At 48.3% G+C, this 24,342-nt stretch overlaps 2 protein-coding genes across 2 annotated transcripts in view; both read left to right on the top strand.

Annotated features, from left to right (window-relative positions):
* Window positions 1-10,757, top strand: part of GGA2 (golgi associated, gamma adaptin ear containing, ARF binding protein 2) — a 32,998-nt gene extending 22,241 nt beyond the window's left edge. The window contains exons 12-17 of the mRNA XM_029058695.2: window positions 228-283; window positions 689-861; window positions 2,061-2,233; window positions 4,541-4,713; window positions 6,715-6,825; window positions 9,834-10,757. Of these exons, the coding sequence (XP_028914528.1) occupies window positions 228-283; window positions 689-861; window positions 2,061-2,233; window positions 4,541-4,713; window positions 6,715-6,825; window positions 9,834-9,944 (797 nt within the window). The 3' untranslated portion in view covers window positions 9,945-10,757. The remainder of the gene's footprint in view (window positions 1-227; window positions 284-688; window positions 862-2,060; window positions 2,234-4,540; window positions 4,714-6,714; window positions 6,826-9,833) is intronic.
* A 3,047-nt stretch (window positions 10,758-13,804) lies between these two features.
* The window catches only part of COG7 (component of oligomeric golgi complex 7), a 50,946-nt gene continuing 40,408 nt past the window's right edge, over window positions 13,805-24,342 (top strand). Inside the window, exons 1-3 of the mRNA XM_029057125.2 lie at window positions 13,805-14,066; window positions 19,309-19,457; window positions 22,284-22,400. Coding sequence (XP_028912958.1) covers window positions 13,901-14,066; window positions 19,309-19,457; window positions 22,284-22,400 — 432 coding nt within the window. The 5' untranslated portion in view covers window positions 13,805-13,900. The remainder of the gene's footprint in view (window positions 14,067-19,308; window positions 19,458-22,283; window positions 22,401-24,342) is intronic.

Raw genomic sequence — 24,342 nt, 5'->3', positions numbered from 1 at the left:
TGTGTGTGTGTCGGGGGGCAGTGCCGGGGAGAGAGATGGGGCAAATAGGGCTTCCAGCCAAGGTGTGAGGAACTCTGCTATCTTTGGGGTGTCAGACAAGCCTCCTTTCCTCGCTGGGTGGGGAAGGGGTTCTGACCCATCACTGCCCGCTCTCTGGAAGGGTAAGGGGCGGCAGGGGACTCCAGGTTGCCGACTCTACTCTGTTTCATGTGCTTTGCATCTCACAGGGCTCAACAGTCCACCAGCCTCACTGCAGACGGCCCCCCAGTTTGGAGACACGAAGGTGAGGATGCTGGTCGGGGGGCCCAAGAAATTCATTCATCCACTTGTCTCAGTCATCCATTCATTCATTCGTATGAACAGGGATCCTTGTAGGCAATACTGGGCCCTGCACTCATTATTATCATTATTGTTGTATTCGTTAAGCACTTACTATTTGTCAAGCACTGTTCTAAGCACTGGGTTTGAGATACAAGTTGATAGCTCTCCACTTCCCAGACTCAACCCATCTCTTCGGGTTCCCACGTCTCCTTCCCCAGGTGCCCCTGCTTGGAGCTTGGCCAAGTCCCTGAAACTTGGGCCCCCACAGTGCTCCGGGCAAGCCCCAAGATGGGCAGCCCCCCACCCCTGGGGTTAGCTAGCTCTCAGTCAGCTTTCTTTTTTTCTCCCACGACTCCTGGTCCGATAGGTTACGGGACAGAATGGCTGGAAGGAGCTGAGCTCTACTCCCAGCCAGATACCCCCTGGGCCCTGCAGAGCCAGGATGACAAATGGCAGCGTTGGGAGCAGATCTCCAGAGAAGAATGTGCCTCTGGGCCTGGGAGAACCTCAGGTCTCGCCTCAGGGCCAGAGTTTTCCTTGGTGAGGAAACTGGAGGGGTGGTGAGGTGGGGGCTGGGCAAGGTTGGGAAACACGGGTCAGTCAATCAGTCAGTGGATCAGGAATATTTATTGAGTGCTTACCATGTGCAGAGCACGTATCCTAAATGCTTGGGAGAATACAGTGCAAAAGAATTGGCAAACGTTCCCTGCCCATAACAAATTTACAGTCCATAGGGTCCCTGTCCTTTCTCAGTTCTCTATACTGGAAGCTCATTGCGGGTAGGGAATATGTCTGCTTGATTCTGTTGAATTATACTCTCCCAAGCGCTTAATACAGTGCTCTACACATTGCAAGTGCTCAGTAAATACTCCCGATTGATCTATTCTCAGGCATCAGCACCACCTCCCGAGAGAAACTGCCCACTTTCCAGCTCGATGGATCCACTCTCCCTGATTCCCCTCGAATCCCTTCCTCCTGCAGCGATCAGGTTGCGATGTAGCTCTCTTCCACCCCTGTGACTTCTGCCCTTTTCCTTTGAGGCCTTATCGAGGCATCTGTTCCAGCTTCCCTCTGACAGTTCACCGACTCCCAAGGCGGGGAGTCAATTCAGGAGTCAGGCCTAAATTCCATGGAGGAGAACTTGGCAATCAGAAGGGTTTACCCTGGAACCCAAACGATATTAAAGTACTGAGAAACCGTTTGCTTTCTTGGACTGGGAGGACCCAGCATAAATGTTCCTGGGTATTTCTCCCTTTACTCCCACCCTCTTCCTATACCTCCTTCAACCTGAGACAAACCCTGTGTTTTAAAGGAGGAAGAAGTCCTGGGCCTCTCTCATCCTATCCCCCCTCATCCTATTTCCATGCCTACTCCTGGGCTAAGAAAGTCTCAAACGGAAACCTTTCTCTCCTTGCTCTAACTTGACAGAAATAGAAAGAAATGAAAGCAGCAGCTTTTTAATGGTCACAGAATAAAGGTGCTGAGTTTGGGGTATAGCCCCTGTCCAGCCCCCACTGCTCCCCAATTCATTAGTCCTCCCAGAGATCAAAAAATAGGGAAACTGGAGCTTGAATCCAAACATTTTTCCTCTGCCTCTTCTTGCTCTGACCTTTTCCCTCCCCTACTCTCTTCAATCTTGAAGGACGTGGGAGCAGTTTCTCTGTAATCCCTTGGGAGAGACTGGGGACTCTGCTCTGTTTGGTTAACCTTGGTTTTCTGGTTGGTTGTTTTTCTCACAGGAATCTCCTTCCTCTGAAGGTGCCCTCCCAGGACCCCTTGCCAGCACCCCCTCAAGAGGCTTCCCTCCCAGACAGGCCCTGGGAGACCAAGTCGTCTGGCGCTCCTTCCCAGCTGGAATCCCTGGACGCGTCTTTAGCTCAGCTTTTCGTTCCACTGGGATCAATTAAACCCAGTAAGTTTCCTTTCTGCTTGCTTCTTCCCATCCTTCCCACCTGAGTTTGGAGTTTCCTCACAAGGGAGGGTAGTGACATGCTTTTCCCAAGGACGGGAGATGATGAGATGGAGAAAACAACTGGTGAGAAGCAGTGTGGCTTGGTGGAAAGAGCACAGGCCTGGGAGTCAGAGGTTTTGGGCTCTAATCCTGGCTTTTCCACCTGTGTCCTGTGTGACCTTGGACAAGTCACTTAGCATGTATTTGCTTGTCTTCACCCCAGCTTTTAGTACAGTGCCTGGCACATAGTAAGCACTTAACAGATACCACAGTTATTATTAATTATTCCTTACCTCAATTTCCTCTTCTGTAAAATAGGAATTCAGTACCTGTTCTCATCCATCTTAGTCTGTGAACCCCATGTCGGTTAGGGACTGTGCTTGATCCGATCATTTTGTATCTACCTCAGAGGGCTTGGCACATAGTAAGCACTTAAATACCATTATTATTTTTATTATTATTATTATTAGGGGATGACCTAAAGCTCAGGAACTCCACTCTTCTGGGGCTCAGAGTGACATGGAAGTCCACTGGGTTTCTGGAGTTACTCTAAGATCCTCTTCTGCCATTGGACAATGGGTATCCTGTTTCCCCTCTGTCACCCACCCCCAAAATATTCTGGAGTTTTCATTCATTCAGTCATATTTATTGAGCACTTACTGTGTGTAAAACATTGTACTAAGCTCTTGGGAGAGTACAATCTCCCAATAAACAGACATCCTGCCCACAACGAGCTTACAGTTTAGAGGTGGAGAGAGACATTAATATGAATAAATTACAGATATGTACATGAGTGCTCCGGATCTGGAAGGTGAGATGGATAAATGGAGCAAGTCAGGGTGACATAGAAAGGAGTGGGAGGACAAGAAAGGAGGTCTTAGTCAGGGAAGGCCTCTTGGAGGAGACGTGCCTTCAATAAGGCTTTGAAGCAGGGGAGAGAGATTGTCAGATATGAGGAGGAAGGGCGTTCCAGGCCAGAGGCAGGATGTGGGCAAGAGGTTGGAGGTGAGAGAGATGATATGAAAAGGTGGCACAGCAGCGTCCACTCCTGCCTTGTAGCAGCAGGGAAATGGGAGAAGCCCAGAAAGTCAAGTAGCTGTTGTGGCGGTGCATTGGGTGGAGAGGTTTGAGGAGGACTTCTTTCTCAGCTAGGTTACTTGGGCAGAAGTTAGGAACCCAAAAACCTCTTCTGAAGTGAGGCTTCTCTGTGAGCCCCTTTTCAAGTCCCTCCAAAACCCCTCCCAGAACATCTTCCTGCCTTCTCTCATGGAGACAGACTCCAGGCTCGTGGGTCCAACTTGGTTTTCTGATCTTACTATGTTCCAGGTAGAAGTGTGAGACCCTTCGGGGAGGGTTTAAAAACACTGAATCATTACCAATCGTATTCCTAGCTGAGAAGCAGTGTTGCCAAGTGGAAAGAGCACGGGATTGAGAGTCAAAGAACCTAGCTTCCAATCTCGGTCCGTCACTTGCCTGCTATGGGACCTCGGTCAAGTCACCTAACTTCTTGCCATGGTTTTCTCATCTGTAAACTTGTGACTGTAACCGTAAGCTCACTGCGGGCAGGGAATGGGTCTACTACACTGCTATATTGTACTCTCCCAAGCCCTTAATAGAGTGCTTTACACACAGTAAGCGCTCAATAAATACTATTGACTGACTGTAAAATGGGAATCAAAATCCCTGTTCTCCCTCTCTGTGAGACCCAAGTGGGTCAGGGACTGTGTCCAACCTGATTATCTTGTATCTACTCTAGCTTTTAGTATAGTGCTTGGCACAGAGTAAGTGCATAACAAATGCCACAATCATCATCATTATTATTATTACTTGATTTTAGCTTCTTGGAGAGGGACTTGTCCGGCCATCCCTGAATCCGTCCTCTGGGAGAAGCAGCGTGGCAGTGTGGCTGTAGCACGGGCTTGGAAGTCAGAAGGACCTGGGTTCTAATTCCAGCTTTGTCACTTGTCTGCTGTGTGACCTTGGGCAAGTCACTTCACTTCTCTATGTCTCAGTTCCCTCATCTGGAAAATGGGGAATGAGACGGTGATCCTTATGCGAGACAGGGATGGCATCCAACCTGATTTGCCTGTATCCACCCTAATACTTAGTACAGTGCCTGGCACACCGTAAGTGCTTAACGAATACCACAATTATTATTATCAGTATAGATCCTGGCCCTCAAGCAGCTAGGCACCTCCCCTTTCGGCTTGAAACTCCTGGCGTACTTGCGACTGCGTTGACTTTTGTTTTCTGATCCTCCTCCCCCAGGCAGGCTTCCTCCCATCACGGTGTATGACAGGAACGGCTTGAAGGCCATGCTCCACTTCTCCCTGGCTGAAGCTGCCCCGGGCCACCCGGAGGTGCAGGCGCTGGTGCTGTCGATGCTGAGCACGGCACCTCAGCCCGTCGGAGACATCGTGTTCCAGGCAGCGGTGCCCAAGGTGAGGATTTGTTTGTTTGGTATTTGTTGAGCGCTTACTGTGGGCCAAGCACTCTACTAAGGGCTGGGGTAGAGATGAGGTAAGCAGGTCGGGCACAGTGCCTTTTCCACATGGGCCTCACGGTCTAAATCGTAGGGAATAGGACTAAACCCCATTTTACAGATGAGGGAACTGAGAGACAGGGAAGTTAAGAGGGAGTCAGAGGGACACGGATTCTAATCCCAGCTCCACCACTTGTCAGCTGTGTGGCCTTTGGCCAGTTACTTCACTTCTCTGTGCTTCAGTTACCTCATCTGTAAAGTGGAGACCCATCAAACGGCAGGGACTGTCTCTATCTGTTGCCGACCTGTTCATTCCAAGCGCTTAGTACAGTGTTCTGCACATAGTAAGTGCTCAATAAATACTATTGAATGAATGAAGACTGAGAGCCTTATGTGGGACGGGGACTGTGTCCAACCCAATTTGCTTGTATCTACCCCAGTGGTTAGTACTGTGCCTGGCACCTAGTAAGCGCTTAACAAGCACCACAATTATTATTATTATTACTAAGTAACTTGCCTGAGGTCTCATACAGCAGACAAGCGGTGGATCCCGGGTTTAGAGCCCAGGTCCTCTGACTCCCAGGCCCGTGCTCTTTTCACTAGGTCATGCTGCTTCTCTGTGTAACTAGCCATGTGCGCAAGTGTGACTAAAGAGAGATGAATGAACCGTGATCCTTCCCAAACTGTGCACACCTGAAAAATCCTCCCTTGATAAAGAAGCAGTGTGGCTTAGTGTAAAGAGCACAGGCTAGGGAGTCGGAGGTTGTGGGTTCTAATCCTGACTCTGCTATTTGTCAGTTTTGTGACTTTGGGCAAGTCCCTTAACTTCTCTGTGCCTCAGTTACCTCATCTGTAAATTGGGGATTAAGACTGTGAGCCCCATGTGGGACAACCTGATGACCTTGTATTTCCCCCAGTGCTTAGAACAGTGCTTGGCACATAGTAAGCACTTAATAAATATTATTTTGAGAAGCAGCGTGGCTCAGTGGAAAGAGCACGGGCTTGGGAGTCAGAGGTCATGGGTTCTAATCCCACCTCCGCCGTTTGTCAGCTGTGTGACTTTGGGCAAGTCACTTAACTTCTCTGGGCCTCAGTTCCTTCATCTGTAAATTGGGGATTAAGACTGTGAGCCCCACATGGGACAACCTGATCACCTTGTATCCCCCCAGCACTTAGAACAATGCCTTGCACATAGTAAGCACTTAACAAATACCATCATTATTATTATTATTCTCTGTCCCTCAGTTACCTCATCTGTAAAATGGGGTTTAAGACTGTGAGCCCCATGTGGGTCAACCTGATAACCTTTATCCCAGTATTTAGAACAGTGCTCGGCACATAGTAAGCGCTTCACAAATACCTTTGTTATTATTATCATTTTCAGCCAGGCGAGTGGCTGGGCCAGTCCTTGAGAGCAGTGGGCCTCTGCCACCTGCTCTGTGGGCCAGCTCGGTTGGAATCCTAGCGGGAGTGTGGGGAAGGTGAGCTGGGACCAGACCATGGGCCCACCCTGTCTCTGCTCCTTGACCAAAGTGCCGAACTCCACAAATCTGAGAGAACACACTTCCTTTCTTGCTCCAGGAAAGTTGCAGAGGGCTGAGAGAAGGCCCGCTCAGTTCCTTGGTTCTCTGCCCTCCCCACACCCTCCATTTGCTCAAAAGCCAAGCACACAGCTCTCTCTCCCACCTTCTCCCACCACCTTTGGGCAACCTTCCCAACTGTGTCCATCCTTTAGCATTCTAGCAGTTGACCCGAAGGCGGGGAGAGAGGGTGAAGCTGTCTCGGCAGGGGGACCCCGCTGTTGCCGTATTCTCTATGCCCCTCGTCGCCAAAAAATGGATGAGGGACCCTGGCACTCAGTGGTGTGATTTTGCTCCTGAAACAGGGAGCTCCAAACGTCTTCCTGCGTCTGAGTTCTGGTGTGGGGGCCGGACGGTGGGGGTCTTCTATCTCCCTACAGGCAATGAGAGTGAAACTGCAGCCGGCCTCCAGTTCCAAGCTGCCTCCATTCAGCCCCTTCCTGCCTCCCGTCGTGATCTCTCAGGTCCTGTTGCTTGCCAACCCTCACAAAGTACGTTCTGAAGTCTCCGCTGAGGGCCACATTTGGGGAGGATGCCAGGGCTGGACTGGGAGAGCCGGAGAATTTGAGGGGAATAGCAACGGGGGTGCTGAGACCGACTTTTGGGATGAGGTTGCAGGGAGGATAAGAGGAGGAAGGGGAAGGGTGGGAGAGGTAACTCCCAGAGTGCAGAATCGTTCTGTCCAGCCAAGGTCCTGCTCGGACATAATAATTAATAATTACTTACTATGTGCCAGGCACTGTACTAAGCACTGGGGTAGTTAAAGGGTAATTGGATTGGACACCATCCCTTTCCTACATAGGGCTCATAGTTTTAATGGCGTAGTCAATAGAGAGTGGGCCTGGGAGTTAGAAGGTCTTGGGTTATAATCCCGGTTCTGCCACTTGTCTGCTGTGCGACCTTGGGCAAATCACTTCACTTCTCTGGTCCTAAGTTATTTCATCTATAAAACGGGGATTGAGACTGTGAGCCCCACGTGGGACAGGGGTTGTGTCCTACCTGATTTGCTTGTATCCACCCCCGTGCTTACTACAGTGCCCGGCACATAGTAAGCGCTAAACAAATACCGTTATTATTATTAAAGGATACAGATCCAAGTGCATACGCAGTGTAGAAGGGCAAGGGAGTAGGGGAAATTAGGGATTAGATGGGGAAGGCTTCTTGGAAGAGATGTCAGGAACCCGGGGGAAAGTTGCAGTTAGTGGAAAAGGCAGATTCCGGGGGAACATCTTGTGATATAAGAAAGCATACCAGCCAACCCTTCAGTGAGGACATCTGGCTCTCTACCTCCAGGCTTTAAGGAAGAGGCACTTCAGGGTTACTGGGTTTTAGGGCGGGGCCCGGAGGTGAGGAGCGAACTTCCCATTGAATACCTGGCCAGGGATTGAGAAGGGGGCGGGCACAGCCTCCTGCTGTCCCAGGCAGCCCTGTCCTCTGTAGTGTGGATTTGGGATAGAATGCTCTTCAGGAACTGGGGAGCGTTTCTAGATTTAACGTGATGAGGTTATGGACAAAACAATCTTGCACGGGCCCCGTGGTAGTGGTCAAAACCATCTCTATGATAACGGAAGGCCCTCCAGAAATGATGCTATAAAAGAACAAGCTCCTTGTGGGCAGGGATCATGTCTATCGACTCGGTTGTATTGAACTTTCCCAAGCGCTTAGCACACAGTAAGCATTCAGGAAATACAAATGATTTATCGACTGATTGTCTAGGTCCTGAGCTCTGTTAGCGGCTAGGGTAGTCCTCCATCTGGGAAGTCCCAACAGAAGTAAAACTACCTTTGGAGCTGTTTGGGGGGCCCCCCTCAGGGCTGCAGGCAGTCGACCATTTAATGGTATTTATTGATCATCTACTGATCAATTGATCATCTGAGAAGCAGCGTGGCTCACTGGAAAGAGCACGGGCTTTGGAGTCAGAGGTCATGGGTTCAAACCCCGGCTCTGCCACTTGCCAGCAGTGTGACTTTGGGCAAGTCACTTAACTTCTCGGTGCCTCAGTTCCCTCATCTGTAAAATGGGGATTAAGACTGTGAGCCCCACGTGGGACAACCTGATTCCCCTGTGTCTACCCCAGCGCTTAGAACAGTGCTCGGCACATAGTAAGCGCTTAACAAATCCCAACATTATTATTATTATTACTGTGTGGGGAGGAGCTCATTCTTTTTGGCTTCGATTCTCAAAGGGCTGTGAATAGGCTCCTCCCACAAGAATACACCTGGCACTCAGGCCTCCGGATCCGAGCTTAGAGCATGAACTTCGGGAGTCGGTCAACCTGTGCCTGCCATCTGGCCCAGTTTTCTACTAAATGGGTTAATTTGTGGGTTACTTCAGGGAAGCAAAAAGACCCTGAGGACCTCCTACCATTAGGAAAGGCTCCCACCCTTCTTGGGGGCATCTTCTCCTACAAAACATGCCAGTCCCACCTTTTCTTTTTTTAATGGCATTTGTTAAGCGCTTACTATATGCCAGGCATTGCTTTAAGCACTGGGTAGATATAAGTGAATCAGGATGGACACGGTCCTTGACCCATATGGGGCTCATGGTCGTAATCCCCACTTTACAGGTGAGGGAACTGTGCTGCAGAGAAGCGAAGTGAATTGCCCAAGGTCACACAGGAGATGAATAATAATAATGTTGGTATTTGTTAAGCACTTACTATGTGCAGAGCACTGTTCTAAGCGCTGGGGTAGATACAGGGTAATCAGGTTGTCCCACGTGAGGCTCACAGTTAATCCCCATTTTACAGATGAGGTAACAGGCACAGAGAAGTTAAGTGACTTGCCCACAGTCACACAGCTGACAAGTGGCAGAGCCGGGAGTTGAACCCATGACCTCTGACTCCGAAGCCCAGGCTCTTTCCACTGAGAATAGCGGAGCCGGGATTAGAACCCAGGTCCTTCTGACTCCCAGGCCCCATGCTCTAAGCACTAGGCAACGCTGCTTCTCTTTTGCTGTTCACCTCAGAACCTTATCTCTGGTTTCTAGCTCCTTCCCTCCTGCAGAGTTTCCCCTCTTCTGCTCCCACAGCTCTCAGGGCAGGGCTTGAGTTGGTTCTATATGAAGACAGAAGAAGCACAGCACGAAAGCTACCAGGATTGCTTTAGGATGGCCAAGGGAAGTTTTTGAGGATTTATAGGGATATTCTAGGGAAAGGGAAGGTCTTTGATGCCGGGAAAGGGGAAGCAGAGTGGCTTAGGCCTGGGCTCTTCCTGGGCACTGGGGTCACGGATTGCAAATGCCATTGGTCCTTATTATTATTTCTTTCCTGATGAAATCGTTCCAGTTTGGGCAGGTATACTGGGATGAGGCGGGCATGAGTGGGAGATCCACCAATGTAGGGTGCTCCTTGGCACGCGGCCCTTGGTTTGGAGGTAGGGGCTGGTGCCCTCCTCCCAGCTGAATGGACCCATGGGACCTAGACTAAGCTGTCTCCAGAGGGGTAGAGCTGTTGGTGCCGTGGCAGAATCTTACCCCGTTGATCTCGTTTCCGTCCTAGGAGCCCGTCCGTCTGAGGTACAAGCTGACATTCACCCAGGGCGGGCAGCCATTCAGCGAAGTCGGAGAAGTGAACACATTCCCGGAACCGGAGCTCTGGGGAACGATCTGACTGGGCCCCTGGAAGGACTTGCCAGATGTTGCCTTTCCCTCTAGCCCACCCCCCCAGTTGCCTTCCTTTTCCCCCCGAGGAATCCCCCACCTGTTCCCCTCTGGACTCCAGCTGGTAGGTTGAGCACGGAGCGGTGCCGGAACATCCCGCTCAGCCCCAGGTATTTGGAAGCAGGAGGGCGGGACCCACTGCCGGAACGAGGGTGACAACAGCATAGGAACTGGTTTGTCTTGGGCATCCCACGGGTGCCTATCCCACCCAGCAATGGTGGCGGGTCGGGGAGGCGACTCATCACCTTTGAGGAGTTAGAGAAAGTGAGGGGGTGGGGAGGAGGAGTAGTTCTCTAAGCCAAAACTCAGGAGACGAGCGTCTACACTTCTGGAAGTCTACCTCCAGAAGCTGCCTTCTGATTCTACGTACGCACACTCTCTCTTTTTCTGTCACACACACACACACTCCTTAACGCCTTTTCAGCCTTTGAGACTCTTGGGAGGGCCCCGCCAGCTCCTCTCTCTAAAGAGCCATGGGTAAACCTGGTTGGTGCTCGGAGAAGGGGACATTTCTGAGCCAGCCGGTCCACGTGCCTTGGGGACCATTTCAGAAGAACCTTTCCCTCTATTTTCATGCAAACCGTATTATTGTCCGAAAGGTCTTTCTGGGTACTTTTCATATGCTGATTGCGTAGGTCCTTGAAGAATAGATTTCTTCAGGCAACCCGCTAGAAGGGGAGAATGCTAGAGTTTCTAGACTGTAAGCTCATTGTTGGCAGGGAATGTGTCTTGTCTATTGTTGTATCCGTTCATTCAGTCGTATTTATTTATCTTACTGTGCAGAGCACTGTACAAAGCACTTGGAAAGTACAATTTGGCAACAGATAGAGACAGTCCCTACCCAACAACTGGCTCACACTCTCCCAAGCGCTTTGTACAGTGCTTCGCATACAGTAAGCGCTCAATAAATATGATTGAATGAAATACGGGCCCCGTCACTGTGCCTTCCCCCCTAAGTCCTTGATGGACACTGCTGCCCAAGGGGGGGGTGGGTAGAAGGGGAAAACAGGTTTTGTGCCTTATTTATTCCCTCTTTCTCCAATCAAATCCACCTCCCAACTTCCTGCCCCTAAATAACATCATCAGAACTGTTTGTTAAGCTTCTGAATATATGAGATGTCAGGCTTAGTACAATTCAAATTGAGTGCCAAATTGATAATTATTTGGTCTCCGCCTTCCGGAACCTCATAATCTAAGATTATTTTGCTTCGGTTAGACAAGTGAAGGACATAGCAACTGAAGAGACATTTAATAGATGAATAAAAAATTTACCTTGAGTATGTAAAGGTGTAAGGTTATTTTGTGGCGGGTATAAAGGTGGTGTCGTGGGCATTGCGTATTCAGACAGGTGGAGGCAATTTAAAGGAATGGCAGACCTTGGTGGGAAGGGCCTGGGAGTCAAGGATCTTGGATTCTAATCTTGGCTCCACTCCTTGTGGTGTGATCTTGGACAAGTCACTTAACTTAATCTGGGCTTCAGTTTCCTCATCTGTAAAATTGGGAGTCAGTGAATTCCTGTTCTCCCTCCACCTTAGACTGTGAGCCCCGAGGAAAAAACCTGATTATTTTGTATCTATCTGAGTTCTTAGTAAGTGCTTGGCACAGAGTAAATGCTTAAGAAATACCACAGTTTATTATTCAGGGATTTCATTATAGAGAAGATGGTGGGAATGGGATTTCTCCAGTGAAAGGAGAGGATTCAGTGTGACAAACTGGGGGTGATATTGGAGAGGGGAAATTTCAGGAAGAAAGCTTGCTAAAGGTAGCTGGGATTTGGGAAGGTGTTCAGGCTTAGAATGTGGCTTGAGAAGGTTCGAAGAGGATGATGAAATAAAGAGAACAATGAGTACTGGGAAGCAGCATGGCTTAGTGGAAAGAGCCTATGCCTGAGAGTCAGGAGGACCTGGGTTCTAATCCTGACTCCACCACTTGTCTGTTGTGACTTGGACTAGTCACTTCACTTCTCTGTACCTCAGTTACCTCATCTGTAAAATGGGGATTAAAGACCATGACACCACGGGGGACAACCCGATTACCTTGTGTCTACCCCAGCACTTAGAACAGTGCGTGGCACTTAGTAAGCGCTTAACAAATACCATCATTATTATTATTTATTTGGGCTCAATTATGTCTGGATATCAGGTCCCACGTGTATGTAGTGACACCTACTGTGAGCCCATTGTGGGATAGGGATTGTCTGTCTCTTGCCAAATTGTACTTTCTAAGCGCTTAGTACAGTGTGACCCAGTGGAAAGAGCCGGGCTTCAAAATCAGAGGTCATGGGTTTTAATTCCGACTCCGCCGCTTGCCAGATGTGTGACTTTGGGCAAGTCACTTAGCTTCTCTGGGCCTCAGTTACCTCATCTGTAAAATGAAGATTAAGACTGTGAGCCCCACGTGGGACAACCTGATTACCTGTATCCCCCGCCCCCCAACCCAGCACTTAGAACAGTGCTTGGTATATAGTAAGCACTTAACAAATGCTATTATTATTACAGTGCTCTGCATACAGTAAGCGCTCAATAAATATGATTGATTGATGTACAGAAGTTGCCTCATCCGTAAAATGGGGATGAAGACAAGGGGGTTATAGACTGTGTCAGATCTGTTTGGTCTGTATCTGTCCCAGCGCTTATGGCTCAGTGGAAAGAGCCCAGGCTTGGGAGTCAGAGGTCATGGGTTCAAATCCCGGCTCTGTTGCTTGTCAGCTGGGTGACTTTGGGCAAGTCACTTCACTTCCTGTGCCTCAGTTACCTCATCTGTAAAATGGGGATTAACTGTGAGCCTCACATGGGACAAACTGATTACCCTATATCTACCCCAGCACTTAGAAGAGTGCTCTGCGCATAGTAAGTGCTTAACAACTACCAACATTATTATTATTCTCTGGGCCTTGGTGACCTCATCTGTAAATTGGGGATGAAGTCTGGGGGCCCCACATGGGGCGACCTGATCACCTTGTATCCCACCCAGTGCTTAGAACAGTGCTCTGCACATAGTAAGCGCTTAACAAATACCAACATCATCATTACTATTATTATTCTCTGGGCTTCGGTGACCTCATCTGTAAAATGGGGATGAAGTCTGGGGGTCCCACGTGGGGAAACCTGATCCCTTTGTATCCCCCCAGCGCTTAGAACAGTGCTCTGCACATAGTCAGCGCTTAACAAATACAAAGATGATGATGATGATTATTCTCTGGGCCTCGGTGACCTCATCTGTAAAATGGGGATGAAGTCTGGGGGCCCCACGTGGGGAGACCTGATCCCTTTGTATCCCCCCAGCGCTTAGAACAGTGCTGTGCACATAGTAAGCGCTTAACAAATACCAACATTATTATTATTATAATAAGCGCTTAACAAACGCCATCAAAGCCAACAACCGCAGCGCCCGCGGCGCAGGAAGCGCTGAACCGATGCCATTGAAAAAAGGAGGGCGGTGGAAGGGCTGGGCGAGGGGCGGTCTCCATGGCGACCGGCGCCACTTCCGGGAGGAAGACGGGGCGGCGCGCGGCCCAATCCCCGCCGTCGCGCCAACACTACGCCAACATGGCGGCCGCCGCCGGCCCGGCCCGGCCCCGGGGGAGGCCGCCCGCCTGAGGGGCCCGGGCAGGCCGCCCAGCCTCGAAACCTCCTCCCGGCGGACGGGGGAAAATCGGAAAATTTAGGCCAACCGGGTGGGGTGGGTCCCGTCGGGCTCCGGGCGGTCATTTGGGGCAAAAGGCGGGGCGAGCGGCCTAGCCCGGCCCGGGGCGAGCGGCCTAGCCCGGCCCGGGGCGAGCGGCCTAGCCCGGCCCGGGGCGAGCGGCCTAGCCCGGCCCGGGGCGAGCGGCCTAGCCCGGCCCGGGGCGAGCGGCCTAGCCCGGTCCGGGCCTCGGGCCCGTGAGGGAGCCCGTCCTCGGCCCCCATGGATTTCTCCAAGTTCCTGGACGATGACTTCGAGGTGAAGGACTGGATCAACGGGGCCTTCAAGGCGGTGCCCAAGGACGCCCCGGGGAAGGTGGACGGACACGCCGCCACCCTGGTGATGAAGCTGCAGGTCTTCATCCAGGAGGTCAACAACGCCGTCGAAGGTCAGCCGGGCCTCCCCCGTCATTCATTCAATAGTATTTACTGAGCGCTTACTATGTGCAGAACACTGGACTGAGCGCTTGGAATGGACAGATCGGTAACAGACAGTGCCTGCCCTTGGACGGGCTTAATAATGTTGGTATTTGTTAAGCGCTTACTCTGTGCAGAGCGCTGTTCTAAGCGCTGGGGGAGATCCAGGGTCATCAGGTTGTCCCACGTGAGGCTCACAGGCCTCATCCCCATTTGACAGATGAGGGAACTGAGGCCCAGTGAAGTGACTTGCCCACGCTGCTTCTCTACTATCTGCAGAAGCGGCGTGGCTCCGTGGAAAGAGCCCGGGCTTGGGAGTCAGAGGTCGTGGGTTCGAATCCCGCCTCTGCCTCCTGTCAGCTGGGTGACTGTGGGCAAGTCACTTCGCTTCTCTGGGCCTCGGTGACCTCATCTGTAAAATGGGGATTAACTGCGAGCCTCACGTGGGACAACCTGATGACCCTGGATCTCCCCCAGCGCTTAGAACAGTCCTCTGCACAGAGTAAGCTCTTAACAAATACCAACATTATTATTATTATTATGTGCAGAAGCAGCGTGGCTCAATGGAAAGAGCCCGGGCTTGGGAGTGACAGGTCTTGGGTTCAAATCCCGCCTCTGCCTCTTGTCAGCTGGGTGACTGTGGGCAGGTCACTTCGCTTCTCTGGACCTCAGTGACCTCATCTGGAAAATGGGGATGAAGACTGTGAGCCTCACGTGGTTCAATCTGATGACCCTGTATCTCCCCCAGTGCTTAGAACAGTGCTCTACACATAGTAAGTGCTTAACAAATACCAGCATTATTATTATGTGCAGAAGCAGTGTGGGTCAGTGGAAAGAGCCCGGGCCTGGGAGTCTGAGGTCATGGGTTCGAATCCCAGAACCAACACCCGTCAGCTGGGTGACTTTAGACAAGTCACTTGACTTCTCAGTGCTTCCGTTCCCTCATCTGGAAAATGGGGATGAAGACTGTGAGCCCCACGTGGGACATCCTAATTACCCTGTATCTCCCCCAGCGCTTAGAACAGTGCTCTGCCCATAGTAAGCGCTTAACAAATACCAACATTATTATTATTGTATCCCCCTTATCCCCCCCCCAGCGCTTAGAACAGTGTTTTGCACGTCGTAAGCGCTTAACAAATGCCATAGAGAAGCAGCATGTCTCAGTGGAAAGAGCCCGGGTTTGGGAGTCAGAGGTCATGAATTCTAATCCCCGCTACGCCACTTGTCAGCTGTGTGACTGTGGGCAAGTCACTTGACTTCTCTTGGCCTCAGTGACCTCACCTGTAATATGGGGATTAAGTCTGTAAGCCCCACGTGGGACAACCTGATTACCTAATATCTGCCTTAGCCCTTAGAACAGTGCTTTGCACATTGTAAGCGCTTAACAAATGCCATAGAGAAGCAGCATGTCTCAGTGGAAAGAGCCCAGTTTTGGGAGTCAGAGGTCATGGGTTCTAATCCTCGCTCCGCCGCTTGTCAGCTGTGTGACTTTGAGCAAGTCACTCGACTTCTCGGTGCCTCACTTCCCTCATCTGGAAAATGGGGATGAAGACTGTGAGCCTCACATGAGACAACCTGATTAACCTGTGTCTCCCCCAGCGCTTAGAACAGTCTCTGCACATAGCAAGCACTTAGCAGATACCAACATCGATATTATTATTATTAATCCCTGCTCTGCCGCTTGTCAGCTGTGTGACTGTGGGCAAGTCACTTGACTTCTCTGCTCCTCAGTGACCTCATCTGTAAAATGGGGATTTAGACTGTGAGCCTCACATAGGACTACCTGACTATCTTGTTTCTACCCCAGCACTTAGGATAGTGCTTGGCACATAGTAAGCGCTTAACAAACACCATTATTATTATTGAAGTGTCAGCCTTTAAAGGCTTATAAGAAATCAGTGTGTTGTATTTACTGAGCACTTATTGTCCCTAGAGCCCTGTAGTGAGCGCTTGTTAATCAGTTATATTGATTGAGTCCTTACTTTGCCTAGAACACTGTGCTAAGCACTTGGGTGAGTCAGTCGATGACGATGATAGTATTTGCTAAATGCTTACAGTGTGCCAAGCTCTATTCCAAGCGCTGGGGTAGATATAAAGTAATCTTGTTGGACCCAGTCCCTGTCCCACTTGGGGCTTACAGTCTTCATCCCTATTTTACAGAAGAGGGAACTGAGGCTCAGAGAAGTGAAGCGACTTGCCCAAGGTCACACAGCAGGCAAATGGTGGAGCTGGGATTAGAACCCATGACCTTCTGACTCCCCAGCCTGGGCTCCATCCACCATGTCACGCTGTGGTATTTAAGTGCCTACTTTTCAAGCGCTTGGGAGTGTCTATCAATCGTATTTGAGTGCTTATTGAATGCAGACCACTGTACTGAGCGCTTGGGAGTGTCAATCGCATCTGAGTGCCTACTGAATGTAGAGCACTGTACTAAGCACTTGGGTGAGGACAGTACAACAGAGTTAGCGGACATGTTCCCTGCCCACAATGAATTTACAGTCTAGGCGATGAGATTACATACAGTCATAGATCTTCTCTCTTGCCCAGAAGACTGCAAAATAATAACTGATATTTGTTAAACCTGTACTGTGGGCCAAATCCAATGGCCTCTACTCCATCCTAATCCTCTTTGACCTCTCAGCTCTCAACATTATGGACCACCCCCCCCCTTCTGGAAACATTATCCATCCTTGGCTTCACACTGTCCTGTCCTGGTTCTCCTATCTCACTGGCCGCTTCTCAAACTCTTTCTTGGGCTCCTCCTCTGCCTTCCACTCCCTTAACTCTGGGATTCCCTCAGGGCTCAATCCTGGATTCCGTTCTATCTCCTATCTACACCCACTCCTTTGGAGAACTCATCTGCTCCCACTTCTTTACCGTCCCTGCACATGATTCCCAAATCTACCTCTCCAGCCCTGATCCCTGTCCTTCTCTGCAGTTTTATATTTCTTCCTGCCTTCAGGACATTTCTACTTGGGGGTCCTGCTGACACCTTGAGCTGAACATGTCCAAAACAGAACTCCTCACATTCCCACCCAAACTCTGTTCTCCCTTGACTTTCCCATCACTGTAGACAGTGCCACCATCCTCCCTGTCTCACAAACCCATAACCTTGGCATTATCCTCAACCTTTCTCTCTCCTTCCACGCACATATTCAATCTGTTGCCAAATCCTGTCTGTTCTACCTTCTCGTCATGGCTAAAATCCATCCTTTTCATCTCTATCCAAACTGCTACTCCACTGTTCCAAGCAATTATCCAATCCCATCTTGACTACTAAATCCGCCTCTTCACTGACCTCCCTGCTTCCTTCCTCTCCCCACTCCAGTCCAGACTTCACTCTGCTGCCCAAATCATTTTTCTAAAAAAGTTCAGTCCACGTCTCCTCACATCTCAAGAACCTCCTGTGGATGCCGATCCCCCTCCACCTCAAACCGAAGCTCCTTACCACCGGCTTTAATCAACTTGCCCCCTTCTACCTCACCTCCCTGGTCTACTACAGCCCAGCCCGCACACTTTGCTCCTCTAGTGCAAGCTGACTCACTGTGCCCCGTTCTCTTCTTTCACCACTGCCCTCCTTCCCACATCCTCATCCTTGCCTGGAACTCCCTCCTCCCCCATATATGCCAGACCACTACTCTCCCCACCTTTAAAGCCTTACTAAGGTCACATCTCCTCCAAGAGGCCTTCTCTAATTAGTCCTTTTTTCCCCGATTCCTTCTCCCTTCTTCATCATCTGTGTACTTGGATCTGTACCCTTTGGGCACTTGATGTTCAGCCCATTCTCAGCCCCACAGGATTTACGTACGTATCCGTAACGTATTTATATTAATGTCTCTCTCCTCCTGTCAGCTGTAAGCTCACTGTGGTCGGGGAACATCTCTGCCAACTCTGTTGTTAAGTACTCACCCAAGCGTTTAGTACAGTACTCTGCGCACTGTAAGTGCTCAGTTAATACTGTTGATCAATTAATTGGCCAAGCATCCTTGTTCCATATGAGACGTAGCACGAAATATGAAGAACTGTGATTTTGAAGTACTGAGTATGGGCCAAGCATCCATGTCTCACATGCAGCACAGTCTAAGGGATAGAGAGAACAGGTGTTTAATCCCCATTTTTATAGATGAGGAAACTGAGGCACAGAAGTTAGGTGCCTTGCCCAAGGCCACCCAACAGGTAAGGGGCAAAGGCAGGATTAGAACCCAGGACTCGACTCCCAGTCCTGTTTGCTTTCCACTAAGACATACAGCCTCTTTGCCAAAGGAGTCCTGATTCGAAATCCACCCAATTAAAGGATTGGCTTGATTCTCCAGTGTTGTTTTTTCCCCAAACACAGTTCTGCAGGCACAGAATTCTGTCTTGAAGTCCACCTGAGGGTTTCCTATTCTAGAAGTTTATTTTAAACCAGTGATACATCATATTCTTATGAATGCCTGCGTTCCTAATTCCTTCTTTGGTAATTTAAATTAAAAGATTTAAAAATCAAAATACATTTTGCTATTTTTATTGGTAGTTTGTCCACTGATGTGAATGCTGGAAAATTAGACCTGGGCTTCTAAATCAGATGCCATAACCTCTTTTTTCCTCTTTTCTACCAGTTGTTGTCCGGTTGGTTAGAAGTGAATTAACAAAACCCAAGTGATAGAAACTGGTTTGACACTATTTGATTGTAGTTTTGGGGAATAGTTCCCCTAAATGTCAGTGTTCTCTGTTTCCAGACAAGTACCATCTTTGTGTAGTTCTGTTTATCATATTAAATGTATTATTACTTGAAAGTGTAACGTGCCCAAACTATGAAGTGCAAAAACTCTAGAGGTTCAGCCCCTTCTAATAATAATAATAATAATAATAATGATGATCACTGAGGCATTTGGTAAGCACTTACTATGTGCCTAACACTGTGGTAAGTATTAGGGTAGATATAGTCAGACCAGACACAGACGCTGGCTCACATGAGACTCGTAGTCTAAGCGGGAGGGAGATCAGGTGTTTAATTCCCATTTTATAAATGAGGAAATTAAGTCCCAGAGAAATTTTGATTTGCCCAGTCACCTACATATCCAGCAAATATATAGATTTTGGATTTCAAATTATACCATTGTGTTGTACTGGGTTAGGAAGGGTTCTTATTGGCCTCTGTCACTGAATTACACGTACTTATGACAGTTTAGATTTGGAGTTTAATTTCATTACTTTTTTTGTTTCTTGCTACAGAAACGAGTCACCAGGCACTTCAGAATATGCCCAAAGTTCTCCGAGATGTGGAAGCTCTCAAACAGGAAGCATCTTTCCTGAAAGAACAAATGATTCTTGTTAAGGAAGATATTAAAAAATTTGAACAGGACACAGCTCAATCAATGCAGGTATTCCTGGTTTTGATCACCTTATATTGCTTTTATTTTCTGTGATTTTTTCATTAAATTTAGCTACATAATTATTAAATCTGTATCAGCCCAAATAACTTTTAGTTCTTGGAGGAGAAGGCAGATTAGTGTTTAGTCTATTAGTGCTAAAGTTTTTTAAAATTATTAATAAAAACTGGCCCTTTTGAAAAATTCACTGCATTTAGTAATGCAGCATTATTGAGCCTCTGTATCTGTCATTGATTCTGTTATTCCTTGTTAATTATAAGTATGTTTTGTTTTTATCATCATCCATAAGAATTTTTTCTGATTATCTCCAGGGGAAAAAGAGGTGTCTTGTGCTTGCTATTGTTTTTGAGTTTTAGTCTTTATGCTTCAATTAAGAACAATCTGAACTATTGTTTTTTGGAGTAATTTGCCCTGGAATGAACTTTGGCATGTTTGAGGAGTGATGGTCTTGGCTACAAGAAGATGGATTTTTAGAGGGGAGGTGGAAAGAGGAAATTATAGAGGATGACGTCATTCAGAAGCTCCATTTTAGGAGACGTGGTTCCTTTTTAAGGCCCATGAAACAAGCAGGTGGGAGTTGGATCCAGAGGTTTAGAAACTTATTACGAGCTCTCCAAAAGTCTCAAATCCAGGGAGAACTTTGAAATTTCATGTTGTTTTACTTAGATTAATAGGATTTTTGGAGGCCCTACTACGGTACGCAGAACACTCTGCTCAGCATTTGTGGAGGTACAACAGAATTAGTAGACATGATTCTCTGACCTCAAGGAGCTTGCAATCTTACAGAAATTACAAAGAGGGGAAAACACTGAAATGTATGAGAAGTGATCAAATGCTTGTAGGGGGTGTGGTGGATTGAAGTGGCAGTTGGGAGGTAGAAGGTGGCGAGATGAGAAATTTAATCGCTGAAGGCCTCTTGGAGGAGAAGTGATTTTCGAAGAAGTTTTAAGGTGGGGAGAGCTGCAGTCTGTTGAATATGATGATGATAATAATGTTGGTATTTGTTAAGCACTTATTATGTGCAGAGCACTGTTCTAAGCGCTGGGGGAGATACAGGGTAACCAGGTTGTCCCACGTGAGGCTCACAGTTAATCCCCATTTTACAGATAAGGTCATTGAGGCCCAGAGAAGTTAGATAGGGGAGGAAGTTCCAGATGGGATACAGTATGAGCAAGAGGTCAGCAGGAGGAGAGAGAAAATGAGGCACAATTAGTAGACTAGTTTGAGTAGTCTTCGTTGTAGTGGTAGCATTTATTGAGCACCCAGTTGGTGTGGTGCACCTGAGAGGAATGAAGAATATGCTCTGGGTGTTGTGAAAGAAGGGAGCGGTGAAGTAGGAGACAGGAGAGTGTGCTTATTTTGTGCCTTAAAACCAACAGTCATGAGTTTCTTCTCCATATGGAGGGATTAGCTGCCATTAGAGGTGTTTGAGGAGTGGGGTGACAGGTTCAGATTACCAGTTTAGAGTGAAGTGTGGAGCACAGATGGGTGAGATTAGAGGCAGATTAATGCAATAGGCCATCAGAATATGAGAAGGGCCTGGGCCAGAGTGGTAGCTGTTTGGATGAAGAAGAAGGGGCAGGTCTTGGAAATATTGTGGTTTTAAAAAGAAGTCTGGCTACAGACTGAAAGGGGGTTAAAAGAGAGGGAGGAGTCAAGTGCAATGCCAAGTTACAGATTTTAAGGGGTGGGGAGGAAGGGAGGTGGTGGTAATGGCCACCGTTATGGGAAAGATAGGTGGGGGAGAGGATTTTGGAAGGAAGATAAGGCCTTCCATATGGAAATGTTGACTTTGAGGTGCCGGGAGGACAATCTATGTAGCAGTGTCCCAAAGACAGCAGAAAATGTGATTGCAGAGAAGGAGGGAGGCCAAAGCTGGTGAGGTAGTTGACTGTACTATTTGCGAGGCGCTTATTGCGTCAAGCACAGCACTAAGCCCTGGGTAAAATACAAGGTAATCAGATCACATATAGTCCCTGTGCCACGTATGTCACAGTCTAAGGAGGAGGGAGAACAGGTAATTGAATTTCCATTTTACAGATGAGGAAACTGAGGCAAAGAGCATACAGCATCCAGAGTTATTTTGTGTTTGTGTATTAGGTGAGTATTGTAGGCCTTATACTTTGTAGAATTAACACCTGATGAAACTTTCCTGTGAGGCTTACGTTTTCTACCTCTGAGAATAGGACCATTATTATTAGCAAGGAAATGGTAGATCTGGAATTAGAACCCAGGTCCTCTGACTCTCAGACCCATGCTCTTTCCATTAGGGTATGCTGCTTCCCATAGGTGTGGGAGTTGCCTGCAGGGAGCTGGTCGTTGAACCATTATTCATTCATTCAATAGTATTTATTGAGCGCGTACTATGTGCAGAGCACTGTACTAAGCGCTTGGGATGAACAAGTCGGCAACAGATAGAGACAGTCCCGTCCGTTTGACGGGCTTACAGTCTAATCGTTAGAGCAGATGAGTTCTCCAGGGAAGTGACTATGACTCGAGAGTAGATGGGGATCCAGAACAGAGCCTTGGAGGGCACCCAGAGAGTGGGAGGCAAAGGAAGAGCCCATGAAAAAGAGAAGATTTGACTAGAGAGGTTAGAGAAGAACCAGGAGAGAGCAATCAGTTAAACTAAGGTGTGATGGTGTCTCAAGGAGAAGGGAGTGGTTCACAGAGTTGAGAGGTCAAGGAGGATTAGGATAGAGCAGAGATAAATTTAAGAGCTTTGGGCCCAACAGCGTGGTGGGAAAATGGCAAACCACATTGTAAAAAGCAAAGGGAATTATATCTCCATCTTCAGTTCCAATTCGTCTATTTCAGGTGCTGGTGGAAATTGACCAGGTAAAATCCCGGATGCAGCTCGCTGCCGAGTCTCTTCAGGAAGCAGACAAGTGGAGCACGTTGAGTGCTGATATCGAGGAGACCTTTAAAACACAGGTAGGTTTTAAAACACAGGTGGAGATGGTTGGGGCCAGACTTTTTTTAAAAAAAAATAGTGTTTGTTAAGCACTTACTATGTGCCAGGCACTGTACTAAGTGCTGGGGAAGATACAAGCTAATCAGGTTGGACACAGTCCATGTCCCACATGGGGCTCACAGTCTTAATCCCCATTTTACAGGTGAGGGAACTGAGGCACAGAGAAGTTGTGACTTTCCCAAGGTCACACAGCAAAATGGCAGAGCTGGGATTAGAACTCAGATCCTCTTACTCCCACATCTGTCCTCCACCCACTAGGCGATGTTGCTTCCACGCTGGTTTGGAAAGCAAGATTCAGGTCCATTCCAACCAAGATGTGGGTTTTGGGAAAACGACTGGGATAAACTATTATTGGGGAAACTCCAGCTTTAGCACTCAATCACTTTGCTCCCTCCCACCTCACCTTGCTGCTCTCTTACTACAAGCTAGCCCACACACACTTCACTCCCCTAATACCAGCCTATTCCCTGTACCTCCATCTTGGCTATCTTGCCACCGATCTCTTGCTCACATTCCGCCTCTGGCCTGGAAATTCCTCCCTTTTCATATCCAACAGACAGTAACTCCCCCCAGCTTCCAGGCCTTTTTGAAGGCACATCTCCTCCTTCTGCGTCACCCTGATTTGCTCCCTTTATTCACTCCCCCACCCCTAAACCCCACAACCCTTATGAATATCGCCGTAATTTATTTGAATTAATGTGTGTCTCCACCTCTGGACTGTAAGGTCGTTGTGGGCAGGGAGTAGGGAAGGGGCTACCAACTCTGTTATATTCTCCCAGGTGCAAAGTACAGTGTTCTGCATACAGTAAGCACTCAATAAATACAGTTGAGTCACCTGACAAGTTACAGAGGTCCAGGAAACAGCCCAGGATGGGGACGGGGGAATGGGCTGGGAAGTATCTGAAACTGGACTGGGGATCTCTGCTTCTCCTACTTTCTCATCATCCTCTACTGGGCCCTTGCAATAGCACCCAGGCTAGGAATAGTCAGAATAATAATAATAATAATAATAATAATGATGGTATTTAAGTGCTTACTATGTGCCAGACACAGTAATGCAAGGCCAAGGATTTTGGGGCCTTTCTCCTTTTTCCTCCTTCAGCCTCGGTAAGAGGTTAGGGAAGTATTGAAGTTGGTTCTATGACTTCATTACTAGATAATTATAATACTTGAATTGTGTTAACAAGTGCTGTGCTAGATGCAACACAATCAGATCAGGTGAGGGGAGGGAAGGAGGAAGAATGGATATTTAACCCCCACTTTTCAGAAGAGTAACAGGTAAAGAAAGGTTCACATGAGCTGCGCAAGGTCAGTCAGCTGGCAAGTGGCAGAGCCGGGAGTAGAATTTAGATATCCTGACTCCTAATAATGTTGATATTTGTTAAGCGCTTACTATGTGCAGAGCACTGTTCTAAGCTCTGGGGTAGACACAGGGGAATCAGGTTGTCCCACGTGGGGCTCACAGTCTTCATCCCCATTTTACAGATGAGGTAACTGAGGCACAGAGAAGTTAAGTGACTTGCCCACAGTCACACAGCTGACAAGTGGCAGAGCTGTGATTCGAACCCATGATCTCTAACTCCAAAGCCCGTGCTCTTTCCACTGAGCCACGCTGCTTCTACAGCGTGCTCTTTCCATTAGGCCGTACTGCTTCTCATTTTATATTTTTTGGGGAAATATAGTTTGCGGAAAGGATATGTTTAGTTTTGATGGGGAGATTTTGATAGCCATAAGCACCTATTGAGGTTAGAGAGAGGTAAACAAAATAGGTAGCACCCTTGTCCTTTTAAAAAAAACTTTAATTTTTCCTCCCAGACAGCATCCAGGGTTATTTTGTGTTTATGTATTAGATGAATACTGCATGCCAAATACTCTAGAGAATTTACACCCTATGAAACTTGC

Source organism: Ornithorhynchus anatinus, chromosome 2, assembly GCF_004115215.2.
Source record: "Ornithorhynchus anatinus isolate Pmale09 chromosome 2, mOrnAna1.pri.v4, whole genome shotgun sequence".
NCBI classification, from domain to species: Eukaryota; Metazoa; Chordata; class Mammalia; order Monotremata; family Ornithorhynchidae; genus Ornithorhynchus; species Ornithorhynchus anatinus.
Note: the sequence above shows the minus strand (reverse complement) of the source record. Positions and strands in the feature narration are given on the sequence as shown.